Below are 18,315 nucleotides of genomic sequence, written 5' to 3' on the forward strand. Positions count from 1 at the left end.
GGGAAAGGGATGGGGGTGGGCAGGTCGGTCAGCAGGACTGCACACAGTGAGGTGGGGATGAGTGGTGGTAAGGGCTGAGGCTCCGTCTAGGGCCCCTCAGCACCCCCAACCTCACCTCTCCTCTTCCTCCCAGCCTGTAACCCCAACGCCTGCCGGGCCTCTGGGCGGGGCCTGCAGCCCAAGGGTGTGCGTGTCAAAGAAGTGGCTGACTTCAAGGTGTTCACCAAGGGTGCTGGCAGTGGGGAGCTCAAGGTCACAGTCAAGGGACCAAGTGAGCACCAGGGCCCAGGGCCACGGTGGGGGGTCGGGGAGCTGGGAGGAAAGGCAACCAGTGCTTCTGACCCCCTGAGGGCAAGGACAGCACTGTGCACCCCCCCTGGGGGGAGGGGCTCCAAAAAGGCACTGACATCGTGGGACCTCAGGTGAACCACCCTGCCTGGCTCAGTCTCCCAGGCTGCAAGCTGGGAAGGCTGCACTAGGCTGTTACACGGTGCCTGCTCCACGGTGCCTGTGAGCAGCGGTGTCCTCAGCCAGGGACTGTCCCACAGCACTGTCCCAAGGGTCCTTGAGGGGACTGAGGTGCGGCGATGCACAGATCATTGCTCCCTCTTCTTCCCACGTCTCCTCAGGAGGCACAGAAGAGCCGGTGAAGGTGCGGGAGGCCGGGGATGGCGTGTTCGAGTGTGAGTACTACCCCGTGGTGCCTGGGAAGTACGTGGTGACCATCACATGGGGCGGCTACGCCATTCCCCGCAGGTGAGCACCATGCAGCCCTGAGCCCTCCAGTCCGGGCCCTCACAGGGTGGGTGGAGGGAGGCAGGCTGCCTGGGGCTCCAAGCGAAAGGAAGAGGGGTACCTCTGGTGGGCGCACCTCGGGGCGCTGACACCAGCTCCCTCTTTGCCCAGCCCCTTTGAGGTGCAGGTGAGCCCAGAGGCAGGCATGCAGAAGGTCCGGGCCTGGGGTCCCGGTTTGGAAACTGGCCAGGTGGGCAAGTCAGCCGACTTTGTGGTGGAGGCCATTGGCACAGAGGTGGGGACACTGGGTAAGTGGCTGAGGTGGGAATTCCAGGGAGTGGTGTGAGGGAGGGACACTGGGGAGTGACTGGGGGGCAGGAGGCAGGAATTTGGGCCAGTGTTGAGATGAGACAGGCACTGAAGGTGTGAATGGGGTGGTGATCCTGGGAGAGTGATGAGGGACCTGCCTGGTGCAGGTCCAAGTCGCTTCTGGTGCCTCTTGACCCTCCCCCACCTTTGACCCAGGCTTCTCCATTGAGGGGCCTTCGCAGGCCAAGATCGAGTGTGATGACAAGGGAGACGGCTCCTGCGACGTGCGGTACTGGCCCACGGAGCCCGGGGAGTACGCAGTGCACGTGATCTGTGACGACGAGGACATTCGAGACTCACCCTTCATCGCCCACATCCAGCCAGCTCCACCCGACTGCTTCCCGGACAAGGTGTGTCCCCAGTTCCTGCACCCGGGAGGAGGGTGGACAGACGTTCCTCCAGTCCCCAACCCAGCCCTCCACTCTTGCCCCTGCACAGGTGAAGGCCTTTGGGCCCGGCCTGGAGCCCACCGGCTGCATCGTGGACAAGCCAGCAGAGTTCACCATCGATGCCCGGGCTGCTGGCAAGGGAGACCTGAAGCTCTACGCCCAGGTAGGATGTTGCCCCATCTTTCTGCCCCTCGCTGCCAGAGTGGGGACCCTGGGAGGGTAGGGTAGGTTAGAGAAAAGGGCCTCAAGGCATCACAGGACTGATTCTCATGAATCCATTTGAACTATGGGAAGTCTAAAGTTTTGTGTTTTCTTATTGATGATAATCTTAAAAAACATTTTACCAGATATGTATTTTTATGCTAATCATTTACAATTTAAAGATGGTTGGGTTAAGACATTGGTTTCCAGGTGAGTTTCTCAAAATGGTGTTCTTTGACCCCTAGAGGTTAACGAATATGTTCTTTGGTCCAGGAGGATGTTTCTTTTTTGAAAGTTTGTTTATTCAGTTTTAAGAACATTGGTTTAGCTGAGCCTTTTCCTCTGACAACACATTTTGGAGACATAGGCTCAGAGACCAGGTCACACAGATGACCTCGAACCTGGTTCCTCAGCTCTCCAGTGTGTGCCCTGGCCACCAGAGCTCATGGCACTAGGCTCCAGTGGTCGGAGGTCTGTGATCTGTTTGCAGGGAGGGGCTTTGATAGTGGGCAAGCAGCCCAGCAGAGGGTGTGGGCGCTCTGAGACGGCTGGGACGCTCTAAGAACCTTGCTTTGGGTGATGCCCACAGGACGCCGACGGCTGCCCCATCGACATCAAGGTCATCCCCAATGGCGACGGCACCTTCCGCTGCTCCTACGTCCCCACCAAGCCCATTAAGCACACCATCATCGTCTCCTGGGGAGGTGTCAACGTGCCCAAGAGCCCCTTCCGGGTGTGTCCTCCAAGCCCCATGTCCCCTGCCAGCAACCCCAGAGGGAGGGTGGAACCCCAAGCGGGGGAATGTTGGCTGTCCCTGGGCCCTGTCCCGACTCCCCACTTCATGACCCCTGGGAAGAGGCTAAGACCACGCCTAGAAGTGCTGGGGAAGGGATGGACCTTGAGGGAGGGGCCCCATGCTGACCGTCGACTCCTCCCCACAGGTAAACGTGGGAGAGGGCAGCCACCCCGAGCGGGTGAAGGTGTATGGCCCCGGCGTGGAGAAGACAGGCCTCAAGGCTAATGAGCCCACCTACTTCACGGTGGACTGCAGCGAGGCAGGGCAAGGTGCGTGCAGGAGCAGGGAGTGGGGGTGGGGCTGGGGGTGTCCGGGCAGGAGGCGCTGGTACCCTCCACCTATTCCCCGGAGTGGTCCCCGTCACGTGCAGGAGGTTGCCGAGCCCCTGACTCATGGCCTCGTGCCTGCCTCCCTTCAGGCGATGTGAGCATTGGCATCAAGTGCGCCCCTGGCGTGGTGGGCCCTGCAGAGGCTGACATTGACTTTGACATCATTAAGAATGACAACGACACCTTCACAGTCAAGTACACACCTCCAGGGGCGGGCCGCTACACTATCATGGTGCTGTTTGCCAACCAGGTACCCTGTGCGTGGGTTTTGGTTATCAACCCTAACCTCAGCCCCTTACCCCATCCCAACCAGCAGCTTGAGAGGCTGTCATTTGGGGACAATTCTACTGCCCCTGATTGAGCACTTCCTGTGTGTGGACAACGTGCCTCAGAGGAAGCAAAAGAGACAAGGGACTCGATTCAGACACTGTCCATGTCCACCCTGACCAAGCCTTTTCTCCCTCCAGGAGATCCCCGCCAGCCCCTTCCACATCAAGGTGGACCCATCCCACGATGCCAGCAAGGTCAAGGCAGAGGGTCCTGGGCTGAACCGCACAGGTAGCTATCTGGGCTGTGCGGGGCTGGGCCGGGCCGGGCTGGGCTGGGCCGGGCTGGGCTGGATGGCCACCAATCCCTCACCACCATCTCGGGATGGGTGCTCCAGGTGTGGAAGTTGGGAAGCCCACTCACTTCACGGTGCTGACCAAGGGAGCTGGCAAGGCCAAGCTGGACGTGCACTTTGCCGGGGCCGCCAAGGGAGAAGCTGTGCGAGACTTCGAGATCATCGACAACCATGACTACTCCTACACCGTCAAGTACACGGCCGTGCAGCAGGTGTGCCCCGCCCCCCGGCCCTCCTGTCCTGGCTGACTGGGAGCGTGGAGCTCCTTCTTCCAGTCCCAGAGGGCCTGTTTGGGGTCTTGGCCCATTTCCTGCCTCCCCATCCTCTCTTGCCCTGGGTCTCTGAGCCTCTGGTCTGTGTCGCCGAGGACATGTTGGCAGTTCTGACGTCCTGCTGTACCCATTAGGGCAACATGGCGGTGACAGTGACCTATGGTGGAGACCCTGTCCCCAAGAGCCCCTTCGTGGTGAATGTGGCACCGCCGCTGGACCTCAGCAAAGTCAAGGTTCAAGGCCTCAACAGCAGTAAGTGGGGCAGGAGCTGCCCATGCAGTGAGGAGGGTTGAGGGGGGTGGTGGGTTGGAATCTCTGCTCACCGTGTCCCTCACCCTTCACACAGAGGTGGCTGTGGGGCAGGAACAGTCATTTTCTGTGAACACACGAGGGGCTGGCGGTCAGGGCCAGCTGGACGTGCGGATGACCTCTCCCTCCCGACGACCCATCCCCTGCAAGCTGGAGCCTGGCGGTGGAGCTGAGACCCAGGCGGTGCGGTACATGCCCCCTGAGGAGGGGCCCTACAAAGTGGACATCACCTATGATGGTCACCCAGTGCCTGGCAGCCCCTTCACCGTGGAGGGCGTCCTGCCCCCTGACCCCTCCAAGGTGAGGAAGTAGGGGTGGGTGGGAGCTGGGGGCTTGTAGGGAAGGTGGGTAGTTCACAGGGGCCGAGGCCAGAGGCCTCATGTCCTGGGGTGAGCACAGCCAAGGGCCCAGAGCCGAGGCAGTCCCCCAACTCAGGACTTGCCTATGAGACAGCTTAGTTTTTGTTTTTTATATTTTTATTAAAGTATAGTTGGTTTACAATGTTGTATTACTGCTGTACAGCAATGTGATTCGGTTATATATGCATACAAATGCATACATTACAAAATATTCTTTTCCATTATAGTTTATCACAGGATATTGAATATAGCTCTCTGTGCCATACAGTAGGACCTTGTTTATCTATTCCATATATAAAAACTCATATCAAGACAGCTTAGTTATTTAGAACCTGGCCTTGGATCTGATCTGGGCTTCAATCCCAAGTCCATCAGCCAGGACAAAGGTTTTAATCTCCCTGCGTTTCCTCACCTGGAATTGTAATCAGGACTCAGCCTGTGGGAGCTGCTATAGTTGCGAGTGCTTAGCTGATTTGGGAACCACGAAGGCTGGACGTGGGAACAGTCGAGGTAACCCACACACCTGCTCCTTCTTTTAGGTCTGTGCTTACGGCCCTGGTCTCAAGGGCGGGCTGGTAGGTACACCAGCTCCCTTCTCCATCGACACCAAGGGAGCGGGCACCGGTGGCCTGGGGTTGACCGTGGAGGGCCCCTGCGAGGCCAAGATCGAGTGCCAGGACAATGGGGATGGATCCTGTGCCGTCAGCTACCTGCCCACAGAGCCGGGCGAGTACACTATCAACATCCTGTTTGCCGAAGCCCACATCCCCGGCTCGCCCTTCAAGGCTACCATCCGGCCCGTGTTTGACCCGAGCAAGGTGCGGGCCAGCGGGCCAGGCCTGGAGCGCGGCAAGGCTGGGGAGGCGGCCACCTTCACTGTGGACTGCTCGGAGGCGGGCGAGGCCGAGCTGACCATTGAGATCCTGTCGGACGCCGGCGTCAAGGCCGAGGTGCTGATCCACAACAACGCGGACGGCACCTACCACATCACCTACAGCCCCGCCTTCCCCGGCACCTACACCATTACCATCAAGTACGGCGGGCACCCTGTACCCAAGTTCCCCACCCGCGTTCACGTGCAGCCCGCGGTCGACACCAGCGGGGTCAAGGTCTCAGGGCCCGGTGTGGAGCCGCATGGTGAGTGGGAGAAACCTGGAGCTGGTCACGTCACCGGTCAGGGGAAGAGGGAAGCAGGGCTGAGGGCTTAGAGGGCAGCGCTGGCGTCCCGGGGGCTCAGACACCCCTGAGAAGGTATCAAAGCCAAGGGCAGGGTGTGGGGCTTTGCCTTGGTCTGGGTGGCAAGGTTGCTTCTGCCTGTGGCCATTTTCCTCGGGAGATCCTCAACTTTCATCAGCCGATCTGAAAATCAAAGAATCTTGCACTTGATGGTACAGAGGGAAGGCTTTGGGGTCGAGGGCGACGAGAGTCAGGAGATGGTTCAGCTCAGTTCAGTGACTGAGTTACCATCTGCTGGGGGCCAGACCCTGGGCCAGGCAGGAGGGGGCATGCAGAGGGTTGCAAGAGCCAGCCCCATGCTCCAGGGGCCCACAGCTGGGTGGGGAGACTCAGGTGAGCAGAATGTCACTATCTGCTGAAGGGAGGGAGGACAGGGGCTGTGGGAGGCAGGGCCTGGGCTGTGGGGATGGTCCAGGCTGGGGAGTAGCAGGTGGAGAGGAGCCGCCTCGGAGCTGGGGAGGGAGGGCAGGGGTGGGCAGCCGGGTGAGGGCTGAGCACTCGTCTCCTGGGACCCAGGTGTCCTGCGTGAAGTGACCACCGAGTTCACTGTGGACGCGAGATCCCTGACAGCCACGGGTGGGAACCACGTGACGGCTCGCGTGCTCAACCCCTCGGGCGCTAAGACGGACACCTACGTGACCGACAACGGGGACGGCACCTACCGCGTGCAGTACACGGCCTACGAAGAGGGTGAGGGGCTTGGCTGGGCGGGGATGGCGGGGGTCTGGCCCCAGCGTTTTCAGAGGGGCGGGTGGTGGGGGCCGCGCACACTCTGACCTGCGCCGTGCGGCTGACTTCCAGGAGCACACTTGGTGGAGGTGCTGTACGATGACGTGGCAGTGCCCAAGAGCCCCTTCCGGGTGGGCGTGACTGAGGGCTGTGACCCCACCCGTGTCCGGGCCTTTGGGCCAGGCCTGGAGGGGGGCTTGGTCAACAAGGCTAACCGCTTCACCGTGGAAACCAGGTACGCCTGCCCCTTTCATAACCTTGACCCTGATGCTGTGGTTACACTGAGCCCAGCCACCTGCCCTCCCCCCTCATCCTCCTGTGTGTACCTCATCCCCACCCACCCTGTCAAGGCTGCAAACCTCCCCGCTGTAGCTGCTGGTCCCTTCTCAACTGGCCCTGCACCCCCATTCACCTGCTTGCTTCTCCATCCCAACTCACTGGTCCTTGAGGCGCTGATATAGGGGTGTCATCTTGTAGGGGAGCTGGCACCGGGGGCCTAGGCCTAGCAATCGAGGGCCCGTCGGAAGCCAAGATGTCTTGCAAGGACAACAAGGACGGGAGCTGCACCGTGGAGTACATCCCTTTCACCCCTGGAGACTATGACGTCAACATCACCTTCGGGGGCCGGCCCATTCCAGGTGTGCAAAGGGGGCAGGAGGGGTGTCGGGGAGGCGAGCAGGGGCCCTGCTCCTCGGGAGGGAAACTGGAAGGAAGTAGGAGGAGGAGGAAAGCTCCGAACCAGCAGCAGGGACGAGGAGCAAGCAGTCACGGGTGCCACGGTTAGGGCTGAGGCAGGGCGGTGGGTACAGAGCATTCCCAGAGGCCCAGCACTGGTGTCTCGGCCCTTTTGCCTGGAGCACCAGATCTCATGAGTTCTGTCACTCACAGTCCAAGCCAGTGTCGCTGGCTCAGTCAGGACAGCCTCTCACACCCTCTTGCTCTGTCTGCAAAGCCAGGAACCCCCCTGCCCTCCAGCAGGGGTGGGGAATGGTTGGTGTCTTCAATTATCACATTACCCGGGCTTGCTGAAATGGGACTCGCCCCACCCCACTTATCTAATTTCATGCTGGAAAAAATTCATTTTCTTTTACAAATACTTCTTTTAGCAATTTATTAATTTAGGAGGGCCTTCTTTCAGGCATGTGGCCTAAATAATTGGATTCACCCTGCTTTAGCCTGTAGCCAAGTTTTTGGTTTTTGTTTTTTAATTTTACTTTCATTAATTTTTATTGGAGTTATGTATTCTGTAGCTGAGTTTATTTCTCCTTGTTATATTTCCTTAGCAAGTTTCTAAGTGTTTGCACATTTGGTCTGGTCTCCCCAGGGCATTTCAAAGGCAGGGGAGGCCTCGCTTTCCTGTGTCCTCTGAGTCGGGGAGACCTTCTGGAGCAGGTGGGCTGGGGCTGACGTGCGTCTTCCTTGCAGGGAGTCCATTCCGGGTGCCAGTGAAGGACGTGGTGGACCCCGGAAAGGTGAAGTGCTCGGGCCCAGGGCTGGGAGCTGGTGTCAGGGCCCGGGTACCCCAGACCTTCACAGTGGACTGCAGCCAAGCTGGCCGGGCGCCCCTGCAGGTGGCCGTGCTGGGCCCCACAGGTATGGAGTGTCTGGGGCCGGGTGGAAGGAGACGGAAGGGGTGCTCGGAGGCTTTTCTGACTATTCCTTTTGCCCAGGTGTGGCTGAGCCTGTGGAGGTGCGTGATAATGGGGATGGCACCCACACTGTCCACTACACTCCAGCCACGGACGGGCCCTACACAGTAGCCGTCAAGTACGCTGACCAGGAGGTGCCACGCAGGTGAGGCCCAGCCTGGGGCTTCTGCTGGGCTCTGGGGAGCTCCCACCAGGGCCACAGCTGCAGGGCCACTCCCGGGCCCTGGAAACACTCCCCTATTTGTCTACGCCTCATCTGCTCTCTGCTGCACCATCCCACTCTTCCTCAGAGTCCCCTGCCCATCTTCTTCTCCACCCTGAAGGTGGCACAGCCCCAGGGGCTCTCTTCTGGTTGGGCTGTCCCCCTTAGTTAGCTACAAAATCAGCTCCTTGGGAAAAGGCACCATGTAGCTACAAACAGGTGTGACAGGGCAGCCTCCTGCAGCCTCCTCTTTAAACCATCTGAAGCATCTTCCTAGAGAACGGAGAAGAAATGCCCAGGCTTTGTCAGGGGTATACCTTTGTGACCCTCCCCTAAGACTCCCCTAAGACCAGGCTGTGACCTGGTCCCTCCTCCCTGCCAGGACTCCTCTCCCCTGCTCATGAATGTAGGGGGTACTCCAGGCCCAAAATGAGATGGGATTCATTCTCCCCCTGAATCTCAGCCAACTGTCTGTCCCTTCTGCCTCTCAAGCCCCTTCAAGATCAAGGTGCTTCCAGCCCACGATGCCAGCAAGGTGAGGGCCAGCGGCCCCGGCCTCAACGCCTCTGGCATCCCAGCCAGCCTGCCTGTGGAGTTCACCATCGATGCCCGGGATGCTGGGGAGGGCTTGCTCACTGTCCAGATCCTGGTGAGTCTTTGTGCTGCCCACCTCTCAGGTCAGGGTCTAGGCACAAGCAGGCCTTAACCGCTGCTTCTCCCCCAGGACCCTGAGGGTAAGCCCAAGAAGGCCAACATCCGAGACAACGGGGACGGCACATACACCGTGTCCTACCTCCCAGACATGAGTGGCCGGTACACCATCACCATCAAGTATGGCGGCGATGAGATCCCCTACTCGCCCTTCCGCATCCATGCTCTGCCCACTGGGGACGCCAGCAAGTGCCTGGTCACAGGTGGGCCCCCACCCCTGCCCCTCCCCTCCCTACACACCCACACCCCCACCCCAGCTCATCCTTAACACTGCGGCTTACGCTTTTCTCTATTTCCAGTGTCCATTGGAGGTCACGGCCTGGGTGAGTGTCCTTTTTCTTCTCTTTTTGCTGTGGGCTGAGATGATGGGGGCAGCTGGGAACTGAGCGGGGGGAGTGGGCACAGGTCCCGCGGACCCCTGACCGGGCACTCGTGTGCTGCAGGCGCCTGCCTGGGCCCTCGCATCCAGATTGGGGAGGAGACAGTGATCACAGTAGATGCCAAGGCAGCAGGCAAGGGGAAGGTGACGTGCACGGTGTCCACACCCGACGGGGCGGAACTCGACGTGGACGTGGTCGAGAACCACGACGGTACCTTCGACATCTACTACACGGCGCCCGAGCCCGGCAAGTACGTCATCACCATTCGCTTCGGAGGCGAGCACATCCCCAACAGCCCCTTCCACGTGCTGGTAAGTTCAGTGGCTGCAGCAGAGCTGGCGGTGGCAGGGGAGGGGGGCCAGGCCCTCTTAGTGGGAGCAAGGAACCCCAGAACCTGTACCTATGTCTGATGGATCCTAGACCCAGAGTGCTCCAGGGTGGAGCGTGTGCTTTCCCGCAGCCTCCCAACCCAGGAGGCATGCAGCCCTGCCTCTGGCCCCTCTGGGCGTCAGGCAGCTCTCTGGTAGAACCTGCCATCTTCCTTCTGACCCCCAGGCCCACTGTCCCCGTCCATCTCCTCAGGTGGCCCTGCAGGACAGGGAAGCCCTCGGGAGAGTAAAGCACCCGAGATAGCCATCCTGCCCTGGGGGCAGCCCGGGATATCAGGTTCCTGGGCCAGCCTGTGGTCACCCCAGCTGGCGGGGACTGGCCTGTCACAGCCCGTGCTCTCCCATGCCTTGCCTCCCAGGCGTGTGAGGCCATGCCCCGCGTGGAGGAGCCCCCTGATGTGCCGCAGCTGCACCGGCCCAGCGCCTACCCCACACACTGGGTACTGCCCCTCCCACCTGGGCCACACTCGACCCCCGCCTCCTCTTCCTTCATCTCTTCTCTTCTTCAGCAGCCAGGGCCGGGGCATGGTTTGGGGGCCATCATGGGGAGCAGGCGGGAAGTCAGGCGGGGCAGACGGATCCCGGAGCTGGGCACGGCACCTCTTCTCTTGCAGCTGATGCGCCTCTCCTGCCCTCTGGTTTCACCATTAACCATCTTGCTCTTTCCTCACCTTCTCTGACTTCAGTCACGGCTCGGGCCAAGTTCCCTAGACCTTTCCCAGCCAGGTGACTGTTCCCTCTCCCCCGCCACAGGCCACAGAGGAGCCGGTGGTGCCTGCGGAACCCATGGAGTCCATGCTGAGACCCTTCAACCTGGTCATCCCCTTCACTGTGCAGAAAGGGGAACTCACAGGTACTGCCCCAGGGCCCTGTGGCAGGATGGCACCAAGGGAGGACATATATCCAGGCCCAGCTCCTCCTTAAGAGATGAAAGCTGGGGCCCAGAGTGGGGAAGTAAGCTCCCCAGGGTCACACAGCAAGCTGAGCAGAGCTGGAACTCGAGACTCCAGCCTTCTGTCTCCCAGGTCAGGATTCATCCTGAGGCCTCCTGGCTGTCTCCTGGTACCTGGCTGGGGGGAGCCTGGGACAGCAAGGGGTGGAGCTGGGAGAAACTGGGGTCCCACACATACCCATGTCTGCCTGGCAGGGGAGGTACGGATGCCCTCTGGGAAGACCGCCCGGCCCAACATTACTGACAACAAGGATGGCACCATCACAGTGAGGTACGCGCCCACCGAGAAGGGCCTGCACCAGATGGGAATCAAGTATGACGGCAACCACATCCCCGGTGAGTCGGGGGCCGGGCTGAGCTGGGCTGAGGGGAGCCACAGTGACTTCCTCCTCCTCGGCCTTCTTTCACTCATAATTATTGAGCTTGTGCTCTGTGCAGACACGTGTGAGGCCCCAGGAAGGCTGGTGTCCTAGTGGGAGGCCCCATCGGCACAGATGCAGGACCTGGTGGGGAGGCTGTGGGAAGGGGTGGGGGTCCGAGGGGGGCTCAGGCAGCCCTGTGCTCACTGCTGACCCAGCCCCCTTCCCCCACCACCCCCAGGGAGCCCCCTGCAGTTCTATGTGGACGCCATCAACAGCCGCCACGTCAGTGCCTACGGACCAGGCCTGAGCCATGGCATGGTCAACAAGCCGGCCACCTTCACCATTGTCACCAAGGATGCCGGGGAAGGTGAGGGGAGCTACCGGCAGGGGCTGGGGGCGAGCAGCCGGAGCAGGGGTGAGGACCTCTGACCGCGGCCCCGCCTCCACCCACAGGGGGCCTGTCCCTGGCCGTGGAGGGCCCGTCCAAGGCAGAGATCACCTGCAAGGACAACAAGGACGGCACCTGCACCGTGTCCTACCTCCCCACGGCACCCGGAGACTATAGCATCATCGTGCGCTTCGACGACAAGCACATCCCCGGGAGCCCCTTCACCGCCAAGATCACAGGTTGGGGGACGCGTGGGCTCACCCCAGCACATGACGCTGTGCAAGCCCAGCACGTTCAAGTGTCTGGGGTGTTTAGGGTAGGGTGCCCTCGAGGTGGAAGAGGGCATTTTTGGATATGTGTAAGGAGTACGCTATTCTCTACAGCAAGTGAGAAACACTCAGCCACCCTTTGAAAACACACTCTCGCAGTCTTTTAAGTCAGGATGTTGATGATAGATGAGGAAACCAGTAGGCCCGGAGGGGCAACACACAGCAGGTAAGGGATCTGGGCTGTGTGTGGTTTAGTCTCAGTTTTCTTTTTTGGTTCTACCAAGTTACCTGACTCGGAATTTAAATTTATGTAAATTAGGGGTTTAACCCATTCAGGACTGGGGTGCTGACTCATCCCTAATCTTGGGCCCCTAACATGTGCACGGAGACTGTGCTCTCCCCGGTCTCTCTGTGCCTGCTTTGGGGGTTGAGGGGGGCAGGCAAAGGCTCTGTTGAGTCCAGGGGGTCTCCTGATACCAAGGGAAGGGCTTGCCTGGAGTCACCCTGCCTGACATGCCAACTCTCCCCTAGGTGATGACTCAATGAGGACGTCACAGCTGAACGTGGGCACCTCCACGGATGTGTCCCTGAAGATCACTGAGAGTGACCTGAGCCAGCTGACCGCCAGCATCCGTGCCCCCTCGGGCAACGAGGAGCCCTGTCTGCTGAAGCGTCTGCCCAACCGGCACATCGGTGAGCGTGGTGCCATGGGAGGGGCCCAGGGGAGAAAGGTGGGGGAGCTGGGAAAGGACTACTGCCAGCCCCAGAGCTCCATTCATGCCTGACCTCCCCCGCAACAGGGATCTCCTTCACCCCCAAAGAAGTTGGGGAGCATGTGGTAAGCGTGCGCAAGAGCGGCAAGCATGTCACCAACAGCCCCTTCAAGATCCTGGTGGGACCGTCTGAGATTGGGGATGCTAGCAAGGTGCGGGTCTGGGGCAAGGGCCTGTCCGAAGGACACACGTTCCAGGTGGCGGAGTTCATCGTGGACACTCGGAATGCAGGTGCTTCTCGCCCCGGAGACCCCTCACTGCAGCTGGTGCCTCAAGTTGGGACCAGTCCTTTCCTTCCCAGCGCCCCGGACCATAACCTCCCCTCCGGAACTTCCTGGCCCAGTCTCTGCTGAGATTCCCATTCTGGGGCCCACCTGGGAAGAATAAATGTCCCCCTGTCACTTCTGTGTCTAAGAGAAAGCTCAGCCATCCTGAGTTTGTCTCTCCTTCGCTCACCAAAACCCAAGAGGCCTGCCTTAGAGAAATTTCCAGACTACCTATCCCTGACCCTTTGGGTCACTGCCTGGCTCACCCCTCCTTCTTCTACTGAGCTATCTTTCCTTAGTGGTTACGGTGCCCCTTGGGTGTCTGTTCTGGGCAGAGCCTGCGGTTTGGGGAGGGGAGAGCAGATGGCAGTGGGGACTGAGGGAGACGTGTCCCTTGCCTCCCACTAGGTTATGGGGGCCTGGGGCTGAGTATTGAAGGCCCTAGCAAGGTGGACATCAACTGTGAGGACATGGAGGATGGCACGTGCAAAGTTACCTACTGCCCCACCGAACCTGGCACCTATATCATCAACATCAAGTTCGCCGACAAGCACGTGCCTGGTAAGGCTCTGGGCTGTGGCCGGGACAGGCCAGGAGGCCGGAGATGAGTGACCTGAGGTGGCTGACCCGCTCTTTCTTGTCCCTACAGGAAGCCCCTTCACAGTGAAGGTCACTGGTGAGGGCCGCATGAAGGAAAGCATCACCCGGCGCAGGCAGGCGCCGTCCATCGCCACCATCGGCAGCACCTGTGACCTCAACCTCAAGATCCCAGGTGGGCACCGGAAGAGCCTGGTGGGGTGGGGCTGTGGGGAGGGCCCAGAGCCTGTCCCCGGGGCCTCTGTCCTTCTGGCTAACTTCTCACCTCCCTCCCCTCCGCCGGCTCTACCTGTCCCACAGGGAACTGGTTCCAGATGGTGTCCGCCCAGGAGCGCCTGACACGCACCTTCACCCGCAGCAGCCACACATACACCCGCACAGAGCGCACAGAGATCAGCAAGACGCGGGGCGGGGAGACCAAGCGCGAGGTGCGGGTGGAGGAGTCCACCCAGGTTGGCGGAGACCCCTTCCCCGCCGTCTTCGGGGACTTCCTGGGCCGGGAGCGCCTGGGCTCTTTTGGCAGCATCACCCGGCAGCAGGAGGGTGAGCAGCACCAGCTGGGCTCTTCACAGGGAGGTGGGCCTTCTGTCCCTTGGGACAGCATGGGGAGGCTGCTGGTCTGAGCAGAGGAGGGGGTGTTTACTGAGGGAGGGAGGGAGGGAAGGGCGAGGGCCTGGGGCAGCCCCGGTGTCGCCCTGACACTCCCCACCCCCTGCAGGTGAGGCCAGCTCTCAGGACATGACTGCACAGGTGACCAGCCCGTCGGGCAAGACAGAAGCCGCCGAGATCGTGGAGGGGGAGGACAGCGCGTACAGCGTCCGCTTTGTGCCCCAGGAGATGGGGCCCCACACAGTCACTGTCAAGTACCGCGGCCAGCATGTGCCAGGCAGCCCCTTTCAGTTCACCGTGGGGCCGCTGGGTGAAGGCGGTGCCCACAAGGTGCGGGCTGGAGGCACAGGGCTGGAGCGAGGGGTGGCTGGCGTGCCAGGTAAGGGGGCGGGTGCCCGGGACGAGGGATGGGGGCAGGACAGCCAGCAGGATGGGCGACAGTGCTAAGAGTTGCCCCGTCCCATTTCTGTCTCCAGCTGAGTTCAGCATCTGGACCCGAGAAGCAGGTGCCGGGGGCCTATCAATTGCTGTGGAGGGTCCCAGCAAGGCGGAAATTGCATTTGAGGATCGCAAGGATGGCTCATGTGGGGTCTCCTATGTCGTCCAGGAGCCAGGTGGGCATCTTGCTGGGCCTGCCTGACTTTCCAGACCAGGCTTCTGCTCAGCCCGGCAGGAGATGGGGCTCCCAAACCAACCCCTCACCTGGGCCACTGCAGTTTCTCTGCCCATTTCCCTCCACCCTACACCCCCAGGAACACGTGTCTCCAGAGCTGAGCTCGACCTAGGAGCTTGTCCGGGCCTGAGATCAGGGTGGGGTCGTTTCCCCTGCTGCTGCCCCCCGTCCTGGAGCTTGCGCTGACTGGTCTTCTCTCCCCAGGTGACTACGAGGTCTCCATCAAGTTCAACGACGAGCACATCCCAGACAGCCCTTTCGTGGTACCCGTGGCCTCCCTCTCAGATGATGCTCGCCGTCTCACTGTCACCAGCCTCCAGGTGTGTGCCCGGGGTGGAGGGGGGGATGAGGCCCTCCTGCCACCCTGAGAGATGGGCAGGAGTAGAGGATGGCAGCTCCATGTGACCAGGGACTTAGCAGTGACCTTGGAAGGTCCAGACAGATGGCCCCTCTCTCCCAGTGTTTGGACAACAGGGGGCTCTAGCTATACTAGCTGCCCCTTGGGGTAGTCTTGGAAGCCTCAGGTGCCACTGTGTCCCTCCTCCCCCTTCCCCATCCTAGAACTGGCCTCATCTTCACGACCTACCCGCCCTCAAGCCGCCCAATCAGCCCCACCTTCTCCATCAAGTGCCCCCAGGGCAGTCCAGCCCACATGTCTCTTTCCCATCCCAGCTACTGAGTTCTCGCAGTCCACACAATGCTGTCCCAGCACTGGGTTCTCTATCAGGCCGGCTTTATAGTATCCAGGTCTTACCTCCCCAGCCAGGACAGGGCACATCATCTCTGGTCCCCAACCATGCCGGGCACAGCCAGGTGGCCCCACCCCATAGCAGGTGGTTGCCAAGGCCAAAGACCCAGCCTCTGCCTCCCATCGCAGCCTTGTTCAGAGCCTCCCTGAGCTGGGCCAGGCAGCAGGGGGCAGCTGGGGGTGGGAGGAGGGAGCCTCCAGGCTGGGCAGGAAGGGATATCAGTGCTAGGCTGCAGACATGAGCCCTCCAGGCCCTCCCAGAAGTCTGAGCACCCTCTGTGGTGTCTGCAGGAGACCGGGCTCAAGGTGAACCAGCCGGCGTCCTTTGCGGTGCAGCTGAATGGCGCACGGGGCGTGATCGATGCTAGGGTACACACGCCCTCAGGTGCAGTGGAGGAGTGCTACGTCTCCGAGCTGGACAGTGGTGAGCTGGCCTGTCCCTGCCAGGCTAGGACCTTCTGGAAAGGGGAGGGAAAAGACTAAGGCTCACTGACCAACCTCTGTCCCCACAGACAAGCACACCATCCGTTTCATCCCCCATGAGAATGGCGTCCACTCCATCGACGTCAAGTTCAATGGTGCCCATATCCCTGGCAGTCCCTTCAAGATCCGAGTTGGGGAGCAGAGCCAGGCTGGGGACCCAGGCTTGGTGTCGGCCTATGGTCCTGGGCTCGAGGGAGGCACTACAGGTGAGTGCCTGGGGCTGGGGAGAGGGGTGGACAGTGCTGATGAGCCCCAAGTCCTGGCAGAGGTCTGCTCCGGGGAGCCTGGGCCCATCCCAGCTTTGGGCCCCAAGCCCTTCTTGCCTACATCCTTGCTACCTCTGGTCCCCAGGTGTGTCGTCAGAGTTCATCGTCAACACCCTGAATGCAGGCTCAGGGGCCTTGTCTGTCACCATTGACGGCCCATCCAAGGTGCAGCTGGACTGTCGGGAGTGTCCTGAGGGTCACGTGGTCACTTACACGCCCATGGCTCCTGGCAACTACCTCATTGCCATCAAGTATGGTGGCCCCCAGCACATCGTGGGCAGCCCCTTCAAGGCGAAAGTCACAGGTGAGCGTCCTGGGTGGGGTGAGGTCTCACCCTGGGCTGGAAGCCTATCCTGGGCTGGCTCCAGTGGCTATTCACATCCAGGGCAGAGTTGGCCCCAAATATCAGTGTTTCAGGTTACCAGGAATAAAGTGGGGCTGGCTTTACACAATGTGCCATTCTCCACCTTCTATGTGTGGACTTGTGTACATCATTTTAAAAAAATCAAATCCCTCTCTACTGTCCATCCCTTGACTAATCTTTTCCCTGCGGTGGCTCCCCAAGTTTTCACTGAACTCTGCCCTCCTGGCATCCCCGTTTCTGGCTTCCAGGAATACAGAGCTCAGCAGACATTTACCTGATTTTCCTTCTGGAAGCTGTGTGAAGGATTGGTTGGATACTTGTTCCTTTTTAAAGCAGGGCTCTACTTACTGTGTGACTTGGGGTCCCAGACAAAGCCAGAGGGTTGGAGGTGGGTGGACAGAGCCATGGAGGCCCCAGACCTGGTGATGAGCCTGCCCAAGAGCTCTGTGTGAAATGGGCCGCTGCTCCCAGGATGCTGGAGCTGAGGAAGGGGGCCGGGGCTGTCAGGACCGCCACCCGGGGCCTACCGCCTCGGGGAGAGCAGGCCTCTGACCCGGCTCGTGGCCACCCCACCCTGCCCCTCAGGTCCCCGGCTCTCTGGAGGCCACAGCCTTCATGAAACATCCACGGTTCTGGTGGAGACTGTGACCAAGTCGTCCTCAAGCCGGGGTTCCAGCTACAGCTCCATCCCCAAGTTCTCCTCAGATGCCAGCAAGGTGGTGACGCGGGGCCCCGGGCTGTCCCAGGCCTTTGTGGGCCAGAAGAACTCCTTCACCGTGGACTGCAGCAAAGCAGGCAGGCAGCGGGCGGAGCGGGAGAGAGGGGGTGGTCTCCCGGGGTGGGCAAGTGTGCGCGAACATGGGGCCAAGGGCTGGGGGTGAGCCTGTCCCTCGCCGCCTCTCTCTCCAGGCACCAATATGATGATGGTGGGCGTGCACGGGCCCAAGACCCCCTGCGAGGAGGTGTACGTGAAGCACATGGGGAACCGGGTGTACAACGTCACCTACACCGTCAAGGAGAAAGGGGACTACATCCTCATCGTCAAGTGGGGCGACGAGAGTGTCCCCGGAAGCCCCTTCAAAGTCAATGTGCCCTGAATCCCAGAAGTGCCTCCCCCAGCCTCGGCCCCCACCTCTGGCCAAACACACTCACAGACACACAGACACACACCCACACAGACACACACACAAATGGGCCACACCCAGATGCACGCTCGCAGAATCAGACACCACAAACACCTGCCCTGGGGTGTGGACGGAGTGGCACTGGCCCCTCGCCGCCAGGCCCTCTGGCTGGAGGGCCTTGTCTGTTTCAGGGCAGTGTCCCTTGCCTCAAATGTGACCTGAGGGTGAACTGGGGGTTGGGGGGCCAGGGAAGCCCTGTGTTTTCTGGTGGGGCTGAGGCCAGTGGAGGAGCACGTGTTTGGGGGTGTCTGCATGTGTGAGAGAGGTCACCCTGAAATCGCACTGCCAGCCAGGCCTCCTAGCCACTGAGGACTGCATCCAGCCCCTCTGGTGGCCACAACCCCAGAGCGTTACGACTTGGAAAACGAAGCACAGTCAGAAGAGAAAGTGTACCTAGCGGCAGCTGCGCACATGTCCTGGCCCTGGGCGACTGAGACCCCAGCCAGGCTTTCTGGGGGACTGATTTCTCTCTCTCTTTTTTTTTTTTTTTTTAAATAATTGCACAGCTCTGCCCCATGGGGGGGCCTTTTTTACACACTGCGAGGCCCAGCTTTCTGGGGGGCTTTTGCACATGTCATGCGGCTCAGCTGGGAGCCGTTTAGGCGGAAAACTCCAAATAAAGTGCGGCCTGTCGCAGAGGCGTGGTTGTTCCTTGTGTGTGTGTGCTCTCCTTGGCTGGCCAGCTCTGGTTGTTGACCCTGAAC

At 60.5% G+C, this 18,315-nt stretch overlaps 1 protein-coding gene across 4 annotated transcripts in view; it reads left to right on the forward strand.

The window, feature by feature from the left end:
* FLNC (filamin C) overlaps window positions 1–18,247 on the forward strand; it is a 28,766-nt gene extending 10,519 nt beyond the window's left edge. For 2 of the 4 annotated variants that reach the window (XM_042248797.2, XM_027968788.3), the window contains 40 exons: window positions 134–271; window positions 630–756; window positions 907–1,043; window positions 1,261–1,454; window positions 1,543–1,656; window positions 2,284–2,427; window positions 2,636–2,759; window positions 2,909–3,069; window positions 3,287–3,377; window positions 3,484–3,653; window positions 3,848–3,965; window positions 4,060–4,322; window positions 4,921–5,518; window positions 6,134–6,307; window positions 6,419–6,581; window positions 6,824–6,984; window positions 7,772–7,939; window positions 8,017–8,140; window positions 8,690–8,846; window positions 8,922–9,111; window positions 9,208–9,231; window positions 9,352–9,599; window positions 10,037–10,117; window positions 10,431–10,530; window positions 10,825–10,965; window positions 11,230–11,358; window positions 11,445–11,618; window positions 12,180–12,341; window positions 12,449–12,652; window positions 13,096–13,248; window positions 13,337–13,459; window positions 13,585–13,827; window positions 14,003–14,272; window positions 14,370–14,507; window positions 14,771–14,886; window positions 15,606–15,738; window positions 15,827–16,003; window positions 16,149–16,367; window positions 17,013–17,222; window positions 17,337–18,247. In XM_042248797.2, coding sequence (XP_042104731.1) covers window positions 134–271; window positions 630–756; window positions 907–1,043; window positions 1,261–1,454; window positions 1,543–1,656; window positions 2,284–2,427; window positions 2,636–2,759; window positions 2,909–3,069; window positions 3,287–3,377; window positions 3,484–3,653; window positions 3,848–3,965; window positions 4,060–4,322; window positions 4,921–5,518; window positions 6,134–6,307; window positions 6,419–6,581; window positions 6,824–6,984; window positions 7,772–7,939; window positions 8,017–8,140; window positions 8,690–8,846; window positions 8,922–9,111; window positions 9,208–9,231; window positions 9,352–9,599; window positions 10,037–10,117; window positions 10,431–10,530; window positions 10,825–10,965; window positions 11,230–11,358; window positions 11,445–11,618; window positions 12,180–12,341; window positions 12,449–12,652; window positions 13,096–13,248; window positions 13,337–13,459; window positions 13,585–13,827; window positions 14,003–14,272; window positions 14,370–14,507; window positions 14,771–14,886; window positions 15,606–15,738; window positions 15,827–16,003; window positions 16,149–16,367; window positions 17,013–17,222; window positions 17,337–17,524 — 6,749 coding nt within the window. In that variant the 3' untranslated portion in view covers window positions 17,525–18,247. The remainder of the gene's footprint in view (window positions 1–133; window positions 272–629; window positions 757–906; window positions 1,044–1,260; window positions 1,455–1,542; window positions 1,657–2,283; window positions 2,428–2,635; window positions 2,760–2,908; window positions 3,070–3,286; window positions 3,378–3,483; window positions 3,654–3,847; window positions 3,966–4,059; window positions 4,323–4,920; window positions 5,519–6,133; window positions 6,308–6,418; window positions 6,582–6,823; window positions 6,985–7,771; window positions 7,940–8,016; window positions 8,141–8,689; window positions 8,847–8,921; window positions 9,112–9,207; window positions 9,232–9,351; window positions 9,600–10,036; window positions 10,118–10,430; window positions 10,531–10,824; window positions 10,966–11,229; window positions 11,359–11,444; window positions 11,619–12,179; window positions 12,342–12,448; window positions 12,653–13,095; window positions 13,249–13,336; window positions 13,460–13,584; window positions 13,828–14,002; window positions 14,273–14,369; window positions 14,508–14,770; window positions 14,887–15,605; window positions 15,739–15,826; window positions 16,004–16,148; window positions 16,368–17,012; window positions 17,223–17,336) is intronic. The other 2 variants (XM_042248798.2, XM_042248799.2) reach the window with 1 other exon arrangement.
* Window positions 18,248–18,315: the final 68 nt, after the last annotated feature.

The sequence above is a fragment of the Ovis aries genome, chromosome 4 (genome assembly GCF_016772045.2).
Source record: "Ovis aries strain OAR_USU_Benz2616 breed Rambouillet chromosome 4, ARS-UI_Ramb_v3.0, whole genome shotgun sequence".
Lineage (NCBI taxonomy): Eukaryota > Metazoa > Chordata > Mammalia > Artiodactyla > Bovidae > Ovis > Ovis aries.